Source organism: Sabethes cyaneus, chromosome 3 (assembly GCF_943734655.1).
Source record: "Sabethes cyaneus chromosome 3, idSabCyanKW18_F2, whole genome shotgun sequence".
In the NCBI taxonomy this organism is placed as follows: domain Eukaryota; kingdom Metazoa; phylum Arthropoda; class Insecta; order Diptera; family Culicidae; genus Sabethes; species Sabethes cyaneus.
Window position 1 is genome coordinate 87877760 of NC_071355.1, and position 18397 is coordinate 87896156.

The window sequence follows — 18397 nt, forward strand, 5'->3', positions numbered from 1 at the left end:
AATATTAGAGGAAGTAGATAGTTGCGATTGATTTTCAGCTCAAACACTAACATATATTCGTACGTTAAACTTGGGAAGCCCGATTGAGATATATCCATTTGCTCTTAAGTGGGGGCATATTATACTACATACATTACCTTATAACTCTTGACGAGTATGAAATAGGGAGAGCTATCTGTTAGCACCGTCAAATATAGGTCTGGCTCTTCCAAGCCCTTACCTAACACCTTCTCGAAGATCTAAGTCAAACGATGGCGATCGATGGCCGTGCCTGGAAATGTTTTACGATAGAAAATCAACTAGGTCCCACTTTATCAAGCTTTACGAGTTGGTGCTAACTGGGCTTGTTCCTCTGCCCCGGCAAGGGGCAGCTCAAACGGTAGGTGTCTCGGAGCGAGTAGCTGAATATGAAATGCTGTATCCCGCAAAGTATACAGAAGATGGCAGATCTATCAGCGGGATGTAAGTATCGCGACACCGATAGGGTAGTATACCGAAACTATCATTTACCACGGACAACGAAATGGCGATACGGAACGGATCAATCGGTATAGGATATGGCAAACAACATGGAAATAATAAATGGATAACGATTGGAAACTTGGTGCCTGGAATGTCCGAATTCCCCATGGACTGGCAGGAACTAGCTTGCTTGCTCGAAAGCTACATCGACTCGGAGTGAAGATTGCTGCTATTCAGGAAGTTCGGAGACTAATTTTCGGATAAAGGGCGGTTTCGTGCAGTAGATCCTATTGCAGACACTTCTTTCAAGTACCACATTTACTACAGTGGCGGTAGAATGGCAAAATGTGGAATCGGTTTCGTAATCTTGAGAAAACAAAAGCAACGAGTTGTCCGGTGGAGGCCCGTTGATGACCATATATATGTGTTGAGAATTCTTCAACTACAGTCTAATCTGATGATGCTAACGACGAGTTCTACGACAGACTCGAGAACACGTATGGAGAGTGCATAAAACATGACCTGAAAATCATCATCGGAGTAAATGTGCAAATCGGAAGGGAGCAATTCTTCCGTCTAGTCATTGAAAGACATAGCCTTCACCTGTCGCCCAATGATAATGGTCAGAGACGCATAACTCTTATCGCGGCCAGAGGAATGGCCATCTGTAGCACCTGCTTTCCACGTCTGAATATTCGGAAATACACTAGGAGGCATCGAAATGGAGATTTTAGCTCTCAGATCAATCGTTTCCTGATTTACGGTAGACACTTTTCGGATATCATCGATGTACGGTCTTTTCCGTAAATATCGACACTGACTACTACCTCGTCATGTGTGTAAGATTCGTTCAAGGTTGTCGTGAGAACGCGTTTCAAGAACCAGTGATTAACGGCGGATGATCAATTTCACCTCGTACTTATTTTTTCACTGTTTTGGTTTAATACGCAAGTTTTTTACGATGTTTATTCTTCAACGACTGCCTTTGCTCACATTATTACTACTTTTAGCACTATCTAGCACAGGAACATATTCTTTGCTTGGGCGGGTTTCATTAATGACCCATTCGACTTGAGTGTAAAAACTATCGAAGCATTACATTGCTAAATTCTGCCTATAAGGTACTCTCCCGCATCTTGTTCTGCAAACTAAGACCATTAGAGGAGTCCTTTGTCGGCGAGTACCAAACTGGTTTTCGTGAGGATCGCTCCACGACGGGTCAGATGATTATCCTGCGTCAGCTACTAGACAAGTTTCGGGACTACAACTTGCAGACTCGTTACGTGTTTGTGGACTTTAAGGCGGCGTACGATTCAGTCATTTGGCTGATGAGGTGTGGCAGATAATGCTAGAACATTGTTTTCTGACGAAACCAGTTACGCTGATTCGTGCGACGATGGATGGGTCAAAATCCTGAGTCAGATTAGCGGGTAAGATCTCAGCTGCTTTCGTGACGTTGGATGGACTGAAGCAAGGGGATGCACTCTCTAGCCTGCTTTTCAACATTGCTTTGGAAAGTGCACTACAAAGAGCAAACGCAGCAAAGAGCAAAGAAAGGAACGGGACTATTATCACGAAATCTTACATGCTACTTGGTTTTGCGGATAACGTCGATACCATTGGAATCAACCGTAAAGCAGTAGAAGAGGCCTTTAGGCTTATAAATGGGAAACAGTGAGATTGGGACTTACCAATAACAGCGCGAAACCGAAGTACGTGGTTGCTCGTGACATGTAACAATGATGTAAGTAAGCAGCAAAGTGAAACGGCGAATTGCAGTTACGAGTCGGGCGTTCTATGGATTCAACCCAGTTCGTTTGAACTGGATCGGCTGATGTAAATATAAATTGTACCGTAGCTATATATTTTTGTGTTCGGTTAACACCAAAAAGCAAACGCTATTTCAAAAATGATCATTGTCGTGACATACTCCTGCTGAAAGTATGTGCATTCAAAAAAAAATGTACAGTTGCTACACTCGAAACTCTGTTTTATTCTATTCTGTTCTATTTGTTATCGGAATAACATGTTTCCAGGTAATCGAGTAGCACGTTCAATTGTAGTTTATTGTCTGCCCCGAAGAATGCTGATCACATGACTACACAGGAATGCAATGAATGATTGCGGATTCTCTATCACACTCCCCTCTGAAATGTAAACCGGCTGAATCAACAATTCGTGTTTTGATCGAGAGAAAAGTAACGATACCCTGACGTGGGAGGGGGAGTCCCCTCCCTTAGGGCTCCCCTGAGGGGGAGATTAGGTATAATATAATATATTTGAACTTCAAAATGTTAATTGGCAATAAATTATAATTTTAATACTGAATACTGAGGAAAAGAAATTTCATAACTAACAGGAAATGTAGGTAATATGAGTAAATATGCGTAAAATTATACTTAAGGTACTTTCAAATCAATTTAAATTGATTCCGAAGTAAGCAAATTTGTTTAGTGTTTAATTGAATTAAATATTAGTAGCCAGTAATGGTAGAGCTAAAGGTGCAAAAAAGAACCATTTCTCACATACTTTAAAATCGATTTCAACTTGAGACTGTCGATCTCTGATAGACCTAGGTCTCAGTGGTGAACTAAAGTGTGGTATTACCGGCCTGCGTTATAACATTGCAGTGATTTTCTAAAGTCTAAACACTATATTTTAACCGCAACGAAATGAACTTTTGTTTGAACAACTTAGAAAAATCTAAAATTTCTTAAAGTGGCCAGAACCAAAAATGATCCCCCAAAACAGTTAATAGTATACATGCGAACCCCCTTCAAGTTTACGTCTGTTTCAGCCTCTCTCACTTGTCCGTCTCGACGGCGATGCATTTGAAGTGTGCCTATTATGCTTACACAACGATATTGTTCCTTCAAAAAACAACAGCGTCGGCAGCGTTTATCACGAAGACGCGTACACACGTTTTCCACTTTCCACCGAGCTTCGTAGATATTTGTACCATCATAATAAAGCAGTCAAGTACTGAAACATGTCTGGCGTTCGTGTTTTCACATACCTACCAGTGCCAGTCAAAAGATGCACCTATACGGTGATTAAACAAAACACATCTTTCATTCTGCACCGCACTCTTCTCCTCGTGCAAGCGCAGAAACAAAACATATAGCCTATACATGCGGAGCTGTAGCAAGGGGGAGTGCAACACAAAATCAAACGTTGTACTTTGTTTCCCAATATTTGGTATTGTACCGGCGCTTGGGATTCCTAAATCATGCCGAACATGGCTTTTCCCACATTACGTCACTCTGACTACACCTTTGTGAAATACACATGTAGGTAGAGCTAAAGTGAACGAGCCGAGCCGTGCTGGGTACAGATTTTTTTCTGAATGAAAAGTGGAGGGAAAGCCTCACCCTTAGTCGGCCTATTGTGCCCTGTACATCATGTAGTGGTGTAGCAGTTTTCCCGTTGCACACAGCCATAGCTCAAATATGTCGATCCAGTATAAATGATCTATGAGGTATACAGTATTTTATTTGGTAGAGCAATGCATAATTAAATGATATTATCGTTGTTTTGCTGTTTTCACTATAGCAGTTGCTTAGAGGATGAAATTTATTGCTTGTCCCCAAGTAGCGGAAAACAATGGAACGCGAAATTTCCAGTGTTGATCTATTTTCACATAATTAAATAGTATCTATGACGGGTTGAGCCTGACCGGTACCAGAAAGTACTGAGTTGAACAAATTGTTACACAGCCATTTGCTGTCGAAGCGTCACTGACGACGGGAAAATGAAAAGCAGAGGAAAATAATGATGAGCTCATATTTGAATCAGCATCGACAATTTGGTGCCTTCAGAGGGAAAATGTTATGGAGCCGTCGTTTGCTGGCATATTGCATTTGTACAAAAGACAGGTTATGCATGGAAACTGACAGACAGCGATGACAGCATTGCACGAAGATGCTGAGAATTCCAAACTGCCCTTGAAACCATTGCTGCTGTACGTTGCCTAATGAATAGAATTTCGAATTACCATTTGCTGAAGTTATGTAAGAATTTTCATATGGTCAGTGTGTCGAATTCGTGCTGAAATTCAGTTATTTCAGTTTACACTCTATTGAAGAAATGAATTACTAAGATTACAGAAATTACTGTCTTAGTTAGTCTTAGTATTTTGCAATTGAAAATTAGGTATGCTTACCTGTATCTGAAAGCCCAATCCTTTGAAATTTTTTAAAAAGGTGATTCTAGATTAGAGCAGTTCCACGTGACATAGGTAAATGACAAAGTTTGAACCTTTATGATTTGGATGAAACTTTACCAAAGTGTTTGATAGGAGGAAACATGCACCATTTTGATTCAAGACTCATTTTTAAACATGGGAGAATTTATTTTCACGTGTATTATATGGTCGGTGTCAAATCAGACCGGACCAAGTCGCCAAATTTTAAAAAATGAGTTAATGATAGCAAACGATCAAGAATTTTCTAAGTCACATTTTACTCTAATCAGTCTACATAAATGTTACAAACAGCCAGAATTATGAGATTACTTCGAACGATTGATAGCTTTACAGAGCAGCAAACTTTGAACGCGTTTTTCTCGAAATCAGAATTTTGTCCTTGGTTCGGTTTGACTTTACGCCGACCATATTTGAAAGATTGCATCTCGAAAACTATCGATTGCTAAAAAAGCAAAACCATGGATATAAACGTTCTTAAGAACTTGGCCCTTCTTTATCGATAGACTTCGCAGCCGGTTATTAGAGTACAGGAAAATTGCACAGCTAGTGCAAAGATCCTATTGACGCTATAGCAGCACCTCCCAGTCGAGTTAGCTCGACTGGCTTGTTAGACCAGCATCGTACCCAGGAGCTAAATAGACGGGCCGATTGCTAAAAAATTATGTTTAAAGAAAAGTTGCAGAAAATTGATTTCTAAAAAAAATATTCTGGAAAAAATATGCACTGAAAAAAATCGTTTGCCAGTCAAATTTTGCTCAGATACTGTTAAATAAATCAAAATTGAGTCAAAGTGATCGCACCATCCCTGCTCTCAACGTTAATGATTTTCATAAAAATACAAATCGTCTTAGTTTTTAATTTTGTAAACGTTTTTAATTTTGTGTTTTTAATATTTCAGCCAAATTGGAAGATTTTTACGAATACAAATGATCTTTTAGAATTAGAGCTGAATTAAATTAACCGTCTAAACCGAATGACACCGCCCAGACACTTAAATTTTCGAAATCATCCGATTACAGGTAGGCACGGCGAAGGTAACTGTGCGCGAAACTGGTCTGTAGTGTAGCTTCTTGTTGAACGGTGCGAAAAATTAAGCAGCCTTTCAGCTAGTGATGGATTCAATTCGGACAAACGATCTACGCTGTGTGCAAAACAATTTCTGCGCTTTGGCTGTGGCTTTCGATTTCTTGTGCAGGTGGATGCTATGTTGAGTGAATAAATATATAGAGTGGGCTCAACAGCAACATCTGAGAACCTCTACCTCTCACTTTCTTTTGGCGTGATGTTTTAATTAAAATTACCGCTTGAATGCCTTGTGCGCAGATTAAAGAGAAACATTATGTTTTGGGGTTGTTTCACTTAAAGGCAACAAATATCTGAATGGTGTTTAGCTTTTAAATATAGCTCAAGTTTAGTCAACTCGGCGTGATAAGATGCATAGTTTTAGTCGTCTAAATATCTAAATTTTTCTTAATAATCCGATGCAACACACCTCAATTATAAAGACTATAATAATACTTTTACTGAATGAATGATTGATTGAATCACAGTGCATAATGAATGAAATTACAGTGTTTATGAAGAGTGTGTAGTTGTCATTATGCAACTTTTTCGGTTCACCAATTATGTTGATTGTTCATGTGCTCTGCTGGGGATTAAGGAGGCAATAAATGCTGATACGATACATTTGCATGTTGTGTTGGTATTATACGAAAACAATCTTTGACGCACTTCGAAAATAAAAAATGATTCGATTATAATTATAACACCACTCGCCCATAGTCTGTCTTTGTCGTCATCATATCTTTTATACAACGTTCTACATTTTGCACTAATATTATCATTTGATAATTTTCATGAAAAATGTATGAAAGTATGATTGAAACTTATTTATTGAACGACATATTTTTGTTAAGTAACAAATCACATTATGTGATTAATCGAAAATCTCGAGGGCTTTGAAGAGAGCAAACAGAACCGTCATTATGACTTTGACATAAATATATAGACTTGGCGTGCAAATGGTCTGTTAAACCAGCTGTTAAACCTTTCAACATAAGACTTAGCCCGTAGCCGTGATGTTTTCAGCTGCATAACATCGCAAAAACTGATATATGTTCATCAGAACCAAAAATAAAAAAAACAGCCCTACATGCTTATTGCGTGAAAGCCGAATACAAGCTTGGTAAAACACGTGTGCAACAAGCTGGTGTATTTATATTTCATATATGTTCTAGGACGCAGCACGAATTGTTGAACCGGATTCATGTCTAGCGTTAGACCTAGCTTGCAGACAGAAAAAACAAAGCTATAATCAGTACACGATTGGTAGCGTAAACGTTCTTTTCAATAAAGTATAAAATTATTTTATATTTCCAGCTTTATTTAGGTATGTGAAAACATACTAAATTTCTCTAGCTCGCTCGGAACTTGAATAATGCATATTTTATTTACTTTCACTGCGGTATAAAAACCAGAAGACCTGATGGCATAAAGATAGGTGATTGATAATAAACTGACAGTAACTGAAACCTGCTTTGCTGCCGTCGGTTATCAGTATTTTGTGCAAAAGTTTACCTTTAAATCGTGACACCGAGCTAAAACTCTATTCCACACGTTTCACTGACTACTAGCGAACGTTATCAGCAGTACGATTCTGCCAACAGAAGCGATAAGGGTTTGCTGTTTAGCGGCTTTATTGGCCCTTTTTATGGATGAGGTTCTACTGAATTATCTAACAGGTGCATCGAATATCAATAAATTAGCTTATTGTCAGTGAGTAGATTTGTGCAAACAAATCAAACGTTCCGTTGGAATTTACTCCTAGGTATCACAATTATGTTAATGTTTATCAACAATCATTTCAACAATTTTACGAACGAGAAGAGAAAATATTTTGTCTTATTGGACCTCATGCTTATACCAAGATGTTTGGACTGCAAACTCATGCATAAAGCTCTGATGTTGACTCTTTTAGTTGGACTAGGCTAATCAAATATCGATAACCAGCATTTGAAAAAACAACTCTTTATGTTAAAATCAATGTTATATTTGGTTATTTCGTACTTTTCTTATGCGGTATGCTGCATTCAAAAGATGTATATTATGGATCTTGATTTGAAATTAATTAGTTAAAATCTATATTACCGTGAGGTGCTCTAATTCCGCGCGGCGCCTATTTCCGCGCACTTAAACTAAAACTGACGGTCTCCTAGTGGACCACATTGTGTTATTGACTTCCCTAGGGGTTCCGGGAGTCCCCCAAATATGTCCGGATATGACCAAACCTAACCCTAGATAACAGATTTGGCTTCCATTGATCTGGTTATTGAATTCTAGTGTGATTCAAGGTGTCGCACGATAAGTTTTTGTTCATGGACAAAACTGGCCACTTGTCCGGGGGTTCCCGGAAGTCCCCGGAACTTGTCTAGATATAACCAACATGGTGACAGGTAGTTGATCTGACTTCGATTGATCTAGTTTTTAATACTGGCGTTGTTTGAGGTTTCCCGTGATTAGTATTTGTTCATGTTCGATACTCGTCTGTGGTCATTTCCAACAGCAATAACTTAATCCAGAACATTTCTGGCTAGTCCCAATCAGTGGCGACTCGTCCGCATGTTCAACCTGTTCATAGGACAGGCAACAAAATTCAACCAGACAAAATTTTTTTTCATCACTAGTTCATGATTTCGTTTGAACCGACGCACATGCAATACGAATAATTCGGTAAATTATTAGTTTAGTTTACGAAGCTGCTGAGCAAACCGTTCAACACGACGTTTGAACGTTGCTTTGATCTCAATGCACAAGCATATAAGTACCAACACATTATTCCTGGTGTTGATTCTGGGTACGAAAGAGATAAAAAGAGAATGTGAAACAGCTTTTACTCGAAGGCGCGGGCGCATTATTGTCTCATTACTCGTTCATCTTTAGCATTGAACAACTTACGCATATTGCTTGTGGTGCGTGTGGTGGTTATTCTTGAATTTGGTTCAATAGGTAAATTGAACGGAAAGTCTTAGGTTCGTAGTTAAAATTCAGAGACGGGTTTGCTGATAAAGTAAACCGCCGTATTCCGTTGTTATTTAAATAATAGGGGTATTCCCGTAGCGCTTGTTATGTTGCGTATACGGAGTATTGCGTATTTATACTGCCGCTACTCTGCCGCTTCCATAGAAACCGGAACTGCTATGCGAATTGCGGCAGCATATACACGAAATACACCGTTTACGCAACATAGCAAGCGCTACGTGCATACACCTAATGTTTGTTTTATGAATAAAATATAGAATTTCGATAATAAAAAAAGCTGCGTATTAATTTGTATTTTTCGCTGGTTGAACAGGTAAGCTAAACCACCACGAGTCGCCACTGGTCCCAATACAGCGTAAAACTCCTAAAACAATCGCCAATGGGCATATAATGCATAAAAAATCAATAACGACTTTGATTTACGTTAATTTTGGAAGTGTCACTGACGATTTTGATTTACTTTACATGAGCAATCTGCCCTTTAAAACTTCAAAAGGGCGTAACTCAAAAATTCGTCGATCGATTTTTTTAAAAATTGGCTCAGAGGTGAGTAGGATGACAATACAACCTGTCATTTGCCGTTTAAATGGCCTATTTTATTTTTTAATAACGGTATTTTGAACACCGTGTGGTCCATTGAGGTTTTATTATTTTTATTTGGTCTTGTAAATGTACTACATACAATAAAAATGATAATAATGTTGATTTTAATTCAAAAATTGAAAAATATAAAAATCTAGCTCGATTATCCGGAAGATTCGATTAACCGGACTAAAATTTTTATTAACATTCCGGATAATCGAGTCCGTCCTGTACGTGTAAAAAAGCGCAAATTACTAAATTCGCGTAAAAACAGCGAAAACAGGGTGTCGGTTTCATCCATATTTTCCTTAAATAGTTTTTTCATAAATAGGCGTTGATTTCGATTACTACTTACAATCTTCCTGCTTTGATGAAAAATCGTCAAAATGAATCAAACGCAAGATAGTGAAATATATTTTCGGATTATTTATTTCGTTACGGAACGAAATTAAGGTGATTATAAGGAGAAAATGTGGTATAAGTTACATAAGAATATTATGCTATTATGTTATATTTAGCCATTTAGACTTTAAAGCAACAAAGTGTCACCTAACTTTGAGTATCTCAAAATAAGCACATTTATTTAGGCATAGCTTTATCAAACATATTCCCAGTTTTACGTGTTCTACTTACTATATGTGGAACATGAGAGGGCTGGCATTGCACTGTAAATCAGCTGTGTATTTCAATCTTCTATGTTCTATTTACGTTTTGCTCTGCTATTCAAATTAAAGCGGTGGAGTACAGAGCATAGTGCTCAGTAAACACATTTCGAACGCAGCAAATATATTTGGGCGATTTAAACTTAGTTGAATCAAGTACCAGACCGGCACGCACGCCCTGAAATAGTAGGACTTGCACCGCATCGAAATCACTAAAAGTTTTTAATCAATAATTTAAAAGAAACCCATGCAATTGGGTGAATAAAAAGTCGAAACTGACACATAAACTAAATTCTCATAAACTAAACTAAACTATTTTGTGCAAGAGCCAATTTGCTTAACAAAAAATCAGAGAGGTTGTGTACAAGACACGACGTGGTGACGCAGGTTGTGTACAAGACAGGTGACGCAGGACTATGTAAGTCTCTTTATGGCGATAGTAGCATATATCCATGCATGTAAAAATACGATTCTTCATGTATACATGCTACATGAAGTATATATAGGGTTTGTTGGGACTGCAGGTTGAGAATATTCAATTATTTTCGAATGAATGTTAATAGCGCCCCAAATCTTACTTTAACATTAAACACTATTTAGTTAGACATATACGTATTTATGTATTTGATTTGAGATATCAAAAAATTGTTATGTTAAAATACTTTTGTTGTGCTGCAGGTTGAGAAATCAAAATTTTTGCAAGTCGATAACTTTTTACAGTGTTTTATTTATTCTCATGATTAAAAGCTATAAAATAAGTATAAGTTGTTTGTAAAATGTATTGTACTTTACTACTGAGTTGACAGTCAAATAAACATTAGCATCACTACGGGTTCCTCCTACCTTGTCTTGTCCATCATTTTCGAAAGAAATTAATCTAAATGTAATGCTTGACTATATGGAAACTGTAAAGAATTGCCAGCAACTAACTGTTGCAAAGCAGCAAATGAAACATTCAAAACTATTCTCGGATAACAGAGTCGCTTATTTTCCTCGCTTTGAGAATTCTGCGTCATGTCACAGGCACAAATGCAAGACAACAGTTTCGAACAAATTCTTGCAGTACCTATATGGATACAATCTGGCAAAAGGAAAGGATGACCGTTCACTTTTCGATGACGTTTCACCTTCAAGACATCAATTTGGACTAATTTCAATCTTAAATGTTAAAGGCGGTTCAAGAAAAGGGGTGGTTTTATATTTTAAGAAAATTGTTTACTTTCAGGACATCACAATCTGTGCTGAAACGATAACATCGGTTGAAGAATAGGGGTGGTTATGCACTCTGAGGTACTTTCCAAGCACAGATATCAAATTGGTATAGATTTAAGCGCCGTAAAGAATCTTCGACCTATTGGGACGAGGAGTTTCTGTCACTTTTTTGCAAAAAACAAGTGCAAACCATGAGGACGTCTTTCCTTCGACCAATCAGAATGCGAGGATTTCTAGTTGGACAATGCTTCATTATTTTCAGGTTTCCAATAGTGTACACTTACGAAATAATAGCGTTCTCCATTTGAGCCAATTCTTAGATGTTCCGATCGATTGGTGCAAAAATATTGAAAATCGATCGGGAAACTGCTAAGCTATTAGCGTTCAAAATCTGACCACTTTTCGAGAGATTTTTTAGAATGACACCCTACCCAGCCAAACCTTGCCGTAAGACGTAGTCCTACATCAAAAGTTTAAAAAACTTTACGAATTTTATTGTAAAACATTTGTACAATCACATATCAGCAACTCGGCTACCTGCTAAGTGATTATTAATGTTATTCTCTATCGTAAAAACGATTGCTTCAAAATGTTGTGCTGCATCTATCGTGATATTTCTATCAGTCAAACGGTATCATATAAGTAGAAAATATAATCAGCTATACTCAAATTAAAATTCAATCGCAGCCACGTTCTGTGAATGTAAATGACGACAGACCAACCGGACTTCGGGCCTTCACTAGTGCATTGTAGTATGTGTAAAAAGTGAACAAAAAAAATCGCACTAAGTATAATGGAACCGAAATACTTTACCTGTATCAAAGTTGAAATCAATGCTAGCGTGAGCGAGATGCATGATATTTTATATCCAAATATGGCAGCAGCAGAATACATGTTTATAAGTTTCTATATATAGATGACTGTATAGATGTGTGTATAAGCGGTGGAATGATTTTTCTCCTTTTTGTTTTCTATACTTCCACTTTCCTTCCCATCTATGACTTCTGTGATCATAAAATACAGATTTCGGAGAATGGTCGTAAAGAATACGGTGCTATACACCTTGTAGCACTTGCATAGCGATATGCTTATGGCAAATAGGGGAAAACTTGTGCTTATACAAATGACACACAAAAAGGGATTCACTATTTACGTCGAAGATTTTAGCTAGCTGCACACAATTTGCTCGCAAATATGATCAAGTTTACCAATTGCATTTAAAATATTTTCACTTTTCTTCATTTTGCTAGTGATTGTAGTGCTCATTGTTTCACTTAACTCTCTTTTCTCACTCACTTCCTTTTTGCACACTGCTGTGCCATCACTATGCTAAGTATACAAGCTACAGCTTGAAATTCGATATTTCATTCATTTTCATGTGTTTCAATTTGCTGCTTATATCCGTCACCCATTTGCATCGTCGCTGTCGCCACGCAGAACCAACTAACTCAAACTATCTATCATCTTTCGCAATCTTCAAAACCCAATGACGATAAAGCTGCGTTGCGGTCGAATATCACAAAATCATTGATAATTACAATCACACGAAACGACCGGACACATGAAGTGCAAATTTCAAATCTTCGAAAACTAACTTTTGCAACTTAAAACGACACGATACAAGTTTTCATTTCGCGGACATTGTTGAAATAAAGAATAACGTTTGTGTGTGCAAAACTCCACCTTGCGCCCACACGGACGAACAGACTTTTCTGCGACCACGGACAGACGGAACGCGGATTAAACTCAGCTCGGTTCTCTTGTTTCTCTCAGACTGGCGCAAATGTTTGACAGAGCTCGAATTAAACGTCAAGTGTAAAAAAACTACACGCTTAAAAAATTCACACACAAGTGAATCAGATTAACGCAGAAATGAGTGAGTTTCAACTCAAAAAGGAGTAAGATCCGACCCACTTTCACAAAAAGTGGAATAGGCGTTTTTGACAAGCTATCGCCCGCTTAGAGGCGCTGCATAAAAAAAGTGATGAAAAGTAAAATCGCTGTCAAACTCCATACATTTTTGAAAAAAACTGAAATAAAATGCAGTTTTTGATTAACCCTTTCAATTGTCAGGATTTTAGATAGCGAAATATTGGTAGAAATTTGTTTATCTACGTTAAGGTAAGTGAAAATATTCGAATTAATTAACTTTATGGCAGAAAAATGTTAATGTTTGATTTTGTACCGCATGAAACAAAAGTACATAGAGTCAGCTGTAAAGTTTACATATCCTGGATAGAGAATCACCAATTATTTTCAGTCTTCAGCGTTTTCGAATGTGTTTTCAAATGCTAACGGATTTATTTTCTTGATTAGCATCATCTGCGCCAAGAACCAAACATATAACCTAACAGCACAGACAAACAGACATAACTCTTGGAAGAAAAATCAACAAAAATTATCGTACCTCACATTTAGCCTGAACACTAGCACCATCTATGATCGACATTCCCAAATATCAAATAGCAATATGGGTGTCCCTCGAAGTAGCAAGTATTTTTTATGGGGAATTCCCCTTCTTTCGTCAAAAAGCGCCACTTTGACCAAAACGGAGACATTCCCAACTAAGCCCAAATTTGAAATGACGGTTTTATCGGTACGATGAATGGAAAACGAGTGTTATGTCTGTTTATCTGTGCTAACAGTTCGTAACCATATAAATACACTTGCGAAGCTCTAATAATCTCCCGAAGCAGAAACAATATATATCAAATGAAAGGTAATGTTTTTTCTTACCTTTATTATCCGTTTTCACCATTCCCACTGTTGGTAATTCAATAAAATATTACATTTAAAGTCGAGTTCCATATAGGTGCCAGCAAGCATTTTGGGAATTGCACTTTTTTTGTAGTTCCAATAATCACAACCAGGTAGCGAACGGTTGCTCTTAGTTTTGCTCGAATTCGCCTATAGGTGAACAAAAGCTTCATTCGACAAGTAGTTGGCGCCGCGGTAAAAATGATGATATTTTTATTTCGAGCTGTCAAAACACATAGAAAACTAAAATCATAAGAAGCGAATAGGCGAATTCGAGCAAAACTAATAGCAACCGTTCGCTACCTGGTTGTGATTATTGGAACTACAAAAAAAGTGCAATTCCCAAAATGCTTGCTGGTACTTATATGGAGCTCAACTTTAAAAGTAATATTTTACCGAATTAACAACAGTGGGAATGATGAAAATGAATAATAAAGGTAAGAAAATGCATTTTCTTTCATTTGATGTATATTGTTTCTGATTCCGGAGATTATTAGAGCTTCGCAAGTGTATTTATGACTACGAACTGATAGGTTATATGTTTGGCTCTTGGCGCAGGTGGTGCTAATCACGAAAATAAATCCGTTAGCATTTGAAAACACATTGGAATGCACTGAAGACTGAAAATAATTGGTGATTCTCTATCCAGGATATGTAAACTTTGCAGCTGACTCTATGTACTTTTGTTTCATGCGGTACAAAATCAAACATTAACATTTTTCGGCCGTAAAGTTAATTAATTCGAATATTTTCACTTACTTTAACGTAGATAAACAAATTTCTTCCAATATTTCGCTATCTAAAATCCTGACAATTGAAAGGGTTAATCAAAAAATGCATTTTATTTCAGCATTTTTCTAAAAAGTGTGGAGTTTGACAGCGATTTTACTTTTCATCACTTTTTTTATGCAGAGCCTCCAAGCGGGCGATAGCATGTCAAAAACGCCTATTTGAATTTTTTTTAAAAATGCGCGCTTTGGAATCAATCAAATGTTATGGTTGGGTTAGAAAATAACATATATACTTACTATAAGTTTTATTTGCCTGCATTTTATTTAAAACCATTTATAATTTTATTACATAATAAATACTAAACAATAAGGACATTGATTCAACATGCCTTGTATGAAATATTGTTATAATTTTGCTTAAAATCATTGAAATTACCTTAAACAATATATAGAACACTTTCATGAATATATCTGGATCTAAATTTTTCGGTCCGGAACCTATAAACATAACCACACACACCTAAACTAAATCCGGATCTCAATTTACTTGTCCTAAGTACACATTTCATTTGCAACCACCAGTGCGCTAGCTGGTAAATAAGATTTCTAACCCGCTGCAGAAAATTCAATGTTCGCAATATTCATTTTGCTGAGATTTAAATGAAAAATGTTTTGATTTGTATATCCGTCCAGCAAAAATTTGTAACTGATCATCATTTTCCTAGTTCGTACAGCCAAATGTAGGAGTCGCATGGGCTTCATTAGTTTTGCGTTTATTCGCCTATAGCCCAAAAATTTGAGTAATTTGGCAATTCTAGATAGAATTAACAAAAGGGCGAATGTCGCAAATGTAAACAAAACGGGTGAGAGAAATTTTTTGCTGGACCAGCATAGCAAAATCAACCCTCACTCGGTTTGTTTACGCTTGCGATATTCGCCCTTTTGTTAATTCTATCTTCAATTTTCTTAGTTTCATGTAGAGTGACTATATATCGACCAACATTTGAAAGGGGCGGATAAGCCAACTGTCAAACAGAACGAGTGAGAGTTATTTTTTGCTGGAGCAGCATAGGAAAATGAACTCTCACTCGTTCTGTTTGACAGTTGGCTTATCCGCCCCTTTCTAATGTTAGTCGACATATACAGAGTGGCGATATGTCATCCCAAAAGTATGGAATGTTTTTTTTCTCTCTCTTTCCTGCAAACGCGTTGGATTGGTCGTCTGCTCGATTGGAATGACACTGACAGATAATAGAGCTTGCTAATCTGCAGTTGTGTTGGTGGTTTGTTTTCCCCAAGTTTGAAAAACGTCATGGAAAACCCAACAGCAGCAGCAACAAATCGCGTGTACGTATACGCGGCACAGTGTGCGTACGGTAGCTGTCAGCAATCTCATCTATCATTCCAATTTTGACATTGTCGCCAGTCTATATATAGTCACACTAGTTTCATGTAAAGTAGCTGATTAAAGAAATATAGAGCTTTCTGACAACTCAAACACCCACACTAGCTAGAGTGACTATATACAGAGTGGCGACATGTCATCCCAAAAGTATGCAATGCTCTAGCATAGCTTATTTTCTTTCTCTTTCCTGCATACGCGTTGGATTGGTCGTCTGTTCGATTGGAATGACACTGACAGATTATTATCATTTCAATTTTGACATTGTCGCCACTCTATATATAGTCACTCTAACACTAGCGAACACGAAATACGCGTGTATACCCAAGTAACCAATAAGCATTACCATAAGCAGTAAATCAATCGCTTATTAGCATATCTGGCGTTTTATACAGCACGCTGTTGTAAACTAGCATGCAAAATTCTGTTTTAAATCTTCTTGTCGGTAATCAGCTGGTAACAAGCATTGTCAGCATTATAAGAGGGTTAGCAGTAAAGTAGCTGTATATTTTGCCAAAGTAGCATTTTAGTAGCAATTAAGGAGACTTAAATGCTTATTTGCTTGCATGAAAATTGCATTGGTAATGCCTATTGGTTACCTGGGTATACATGTTGTTTGCCTCATGTTGGGAAAGAGCTGATGCTGGAGTAACAAACCGAAAAATAGCGATTATTAGTTGTGTTGCTTCGTGTGGTACCCGGCAGAGCACATATTTTGGTCAAATTTATCATCCTGTTTCCAATTCAAGCACACATTTTGAAAATTTGCTGGCATTTAAGCCAGCGGAAGACGAAAATTATCCTGTACCTTGGTGACAAAGGAATGCATCTCTTTTGTTTACTATGGTTGTTTGCCTCATTTTCAAGCACCAACATACACAAAACTGGAAAGCTCTGTTGGAGCTCAGTCCTAAGTCACTCACCACTACCTGTCATAATTGGGTTTTAAAGCCCTATCTCGTTTTTGGCTTGAATCGATGATGTTTGGGTTAAGAAAATATATTCCGTTATTCAATTTTATATTTTTAGCCTGTTGCCGTTAAAAATCTTTTTTTGTTTTCTATTGCGGCGCTTATAATAAATACTCCTGCTGCGGCGGTGGTAACGCGCTCAGGAGATAACCGCGATACAACCGCAAAATTAAAATTTAGGTTTTCTGGTTTGTGGCTCGACAAAGTATCGTTTTGTAGTGTGTTTGTGGTGGAAAATAATCGATTTGGTAAATTTTCAAATACTAAATTACTATAATAAATCATGCGGTTATCTTTTGGTGGTTTGGTTCAGCTGTCAAGATAACCGCAATGTGAGGTTTTTTCTTGCAATCTGCAATATAATAAATTTTAAAATAAAACATTTGGACAACCTTATACAGACAAACTATAGTTGTGCATAATTGTGTTGAGACAACATGCACTATCCACCTTTTCGCGCGCGTATTGGCGGCAGTAAAGACGGAAACTGTGGGAAAGACGGACACTTGTCATATTTCATAAACAATAATTTTTTGAAGCCAACCAATGATGGGAAATGTTTCTATAGACTGAATGAACACTTTTGAATTAAACTACTGATTTTTAGCAGCGCAGCTGTCAAATTTATAAGCAAAACAAAGAAAAAATGCGTAGATACACTAACCGATGTAATTTTGTGTGTGAAGAAAGTAGCTGGTAAATCGTCAGTTTGACCCTTTACTAAATGTCCGTTGGAAATCTGATGAATTTTTGAATATTCAGTAAAAAGTTATTAAAGTTTGAAAAAATGGTTGAACCCGGGGAAAGACGGACATCCGAAGGTAGGGAAAGACGGACATAAAGATTTAGAATTCATTTTGCCTAACAACGAATAAAATTGCAAATACTTACATATTATATATTTAAAAGTATCCAGAAGTCATTTAACAGTTGGAATAGGCCAACTTTTAGAAACGATTAATTCATCACCAATTAAAATATTGAAGAATATAACAGGAAACCATTTTATTTCCTCGCTCAAAGGGGGGATCGGGAAGGGGGGTTTCTCAAGCCAATTCTTTTCCAAATACATGATGAAATATGTTAATTTTTCTTAATACTGATAATTCGTCGATGCGTGACATCTTTTCGTGAGTGTCCGTCTTTCCCATATCAAGTGTCCGTCTTTCCCGCCTATGCACAGAAACTCTGATTTACACATAATGTTATTATTGTCAATTGCAAGGAAAATTGTACCAACCAAAGTGCGATATCGCTCAGAAAAGTGCTATTTTGCATTAAATCGTTTCGGTATCTTCGGCGCACTTTTTCGTTATCTTCCAAGCAATAGGTGCGCCGAAGATACCGAAACGATTTAATGCAAAATAGCACTTTTA

The 18397-nt window shown here is 37.3% G+C and overlaps 1 protein-coding gene across 3 annotated transcripts in view; it reads right to left on the bottom strand.

Annotated features, from left to right (window-relative positions):
• The window catches only part of LOC128744422 (tyrosine-protein phosphatase 10D), a 60318-nt gene extending 47402 nt beyond the window's left edge, over nucleotides 1-12916 (bottom strand). For all 3 annotated transcript variants that reach the window (XM_053841437.1, XM_053841434.1, XM_053841435.1), the window contains exon 1: nucleotides 11974-12916. In XM_053841437.1, coding sequence (XP_053697412.1) covers nucleotides 11974-12054 — 81 coding nt within the window. In that variant the 5' untranslated portion in view covers nucleotides 12055-12916. The remainder of the gene's footprint in view (nucleotides 1-11973) is intronic.
• Nucleotides 12917-18397: the final 5481 nt, after the last annotated feature.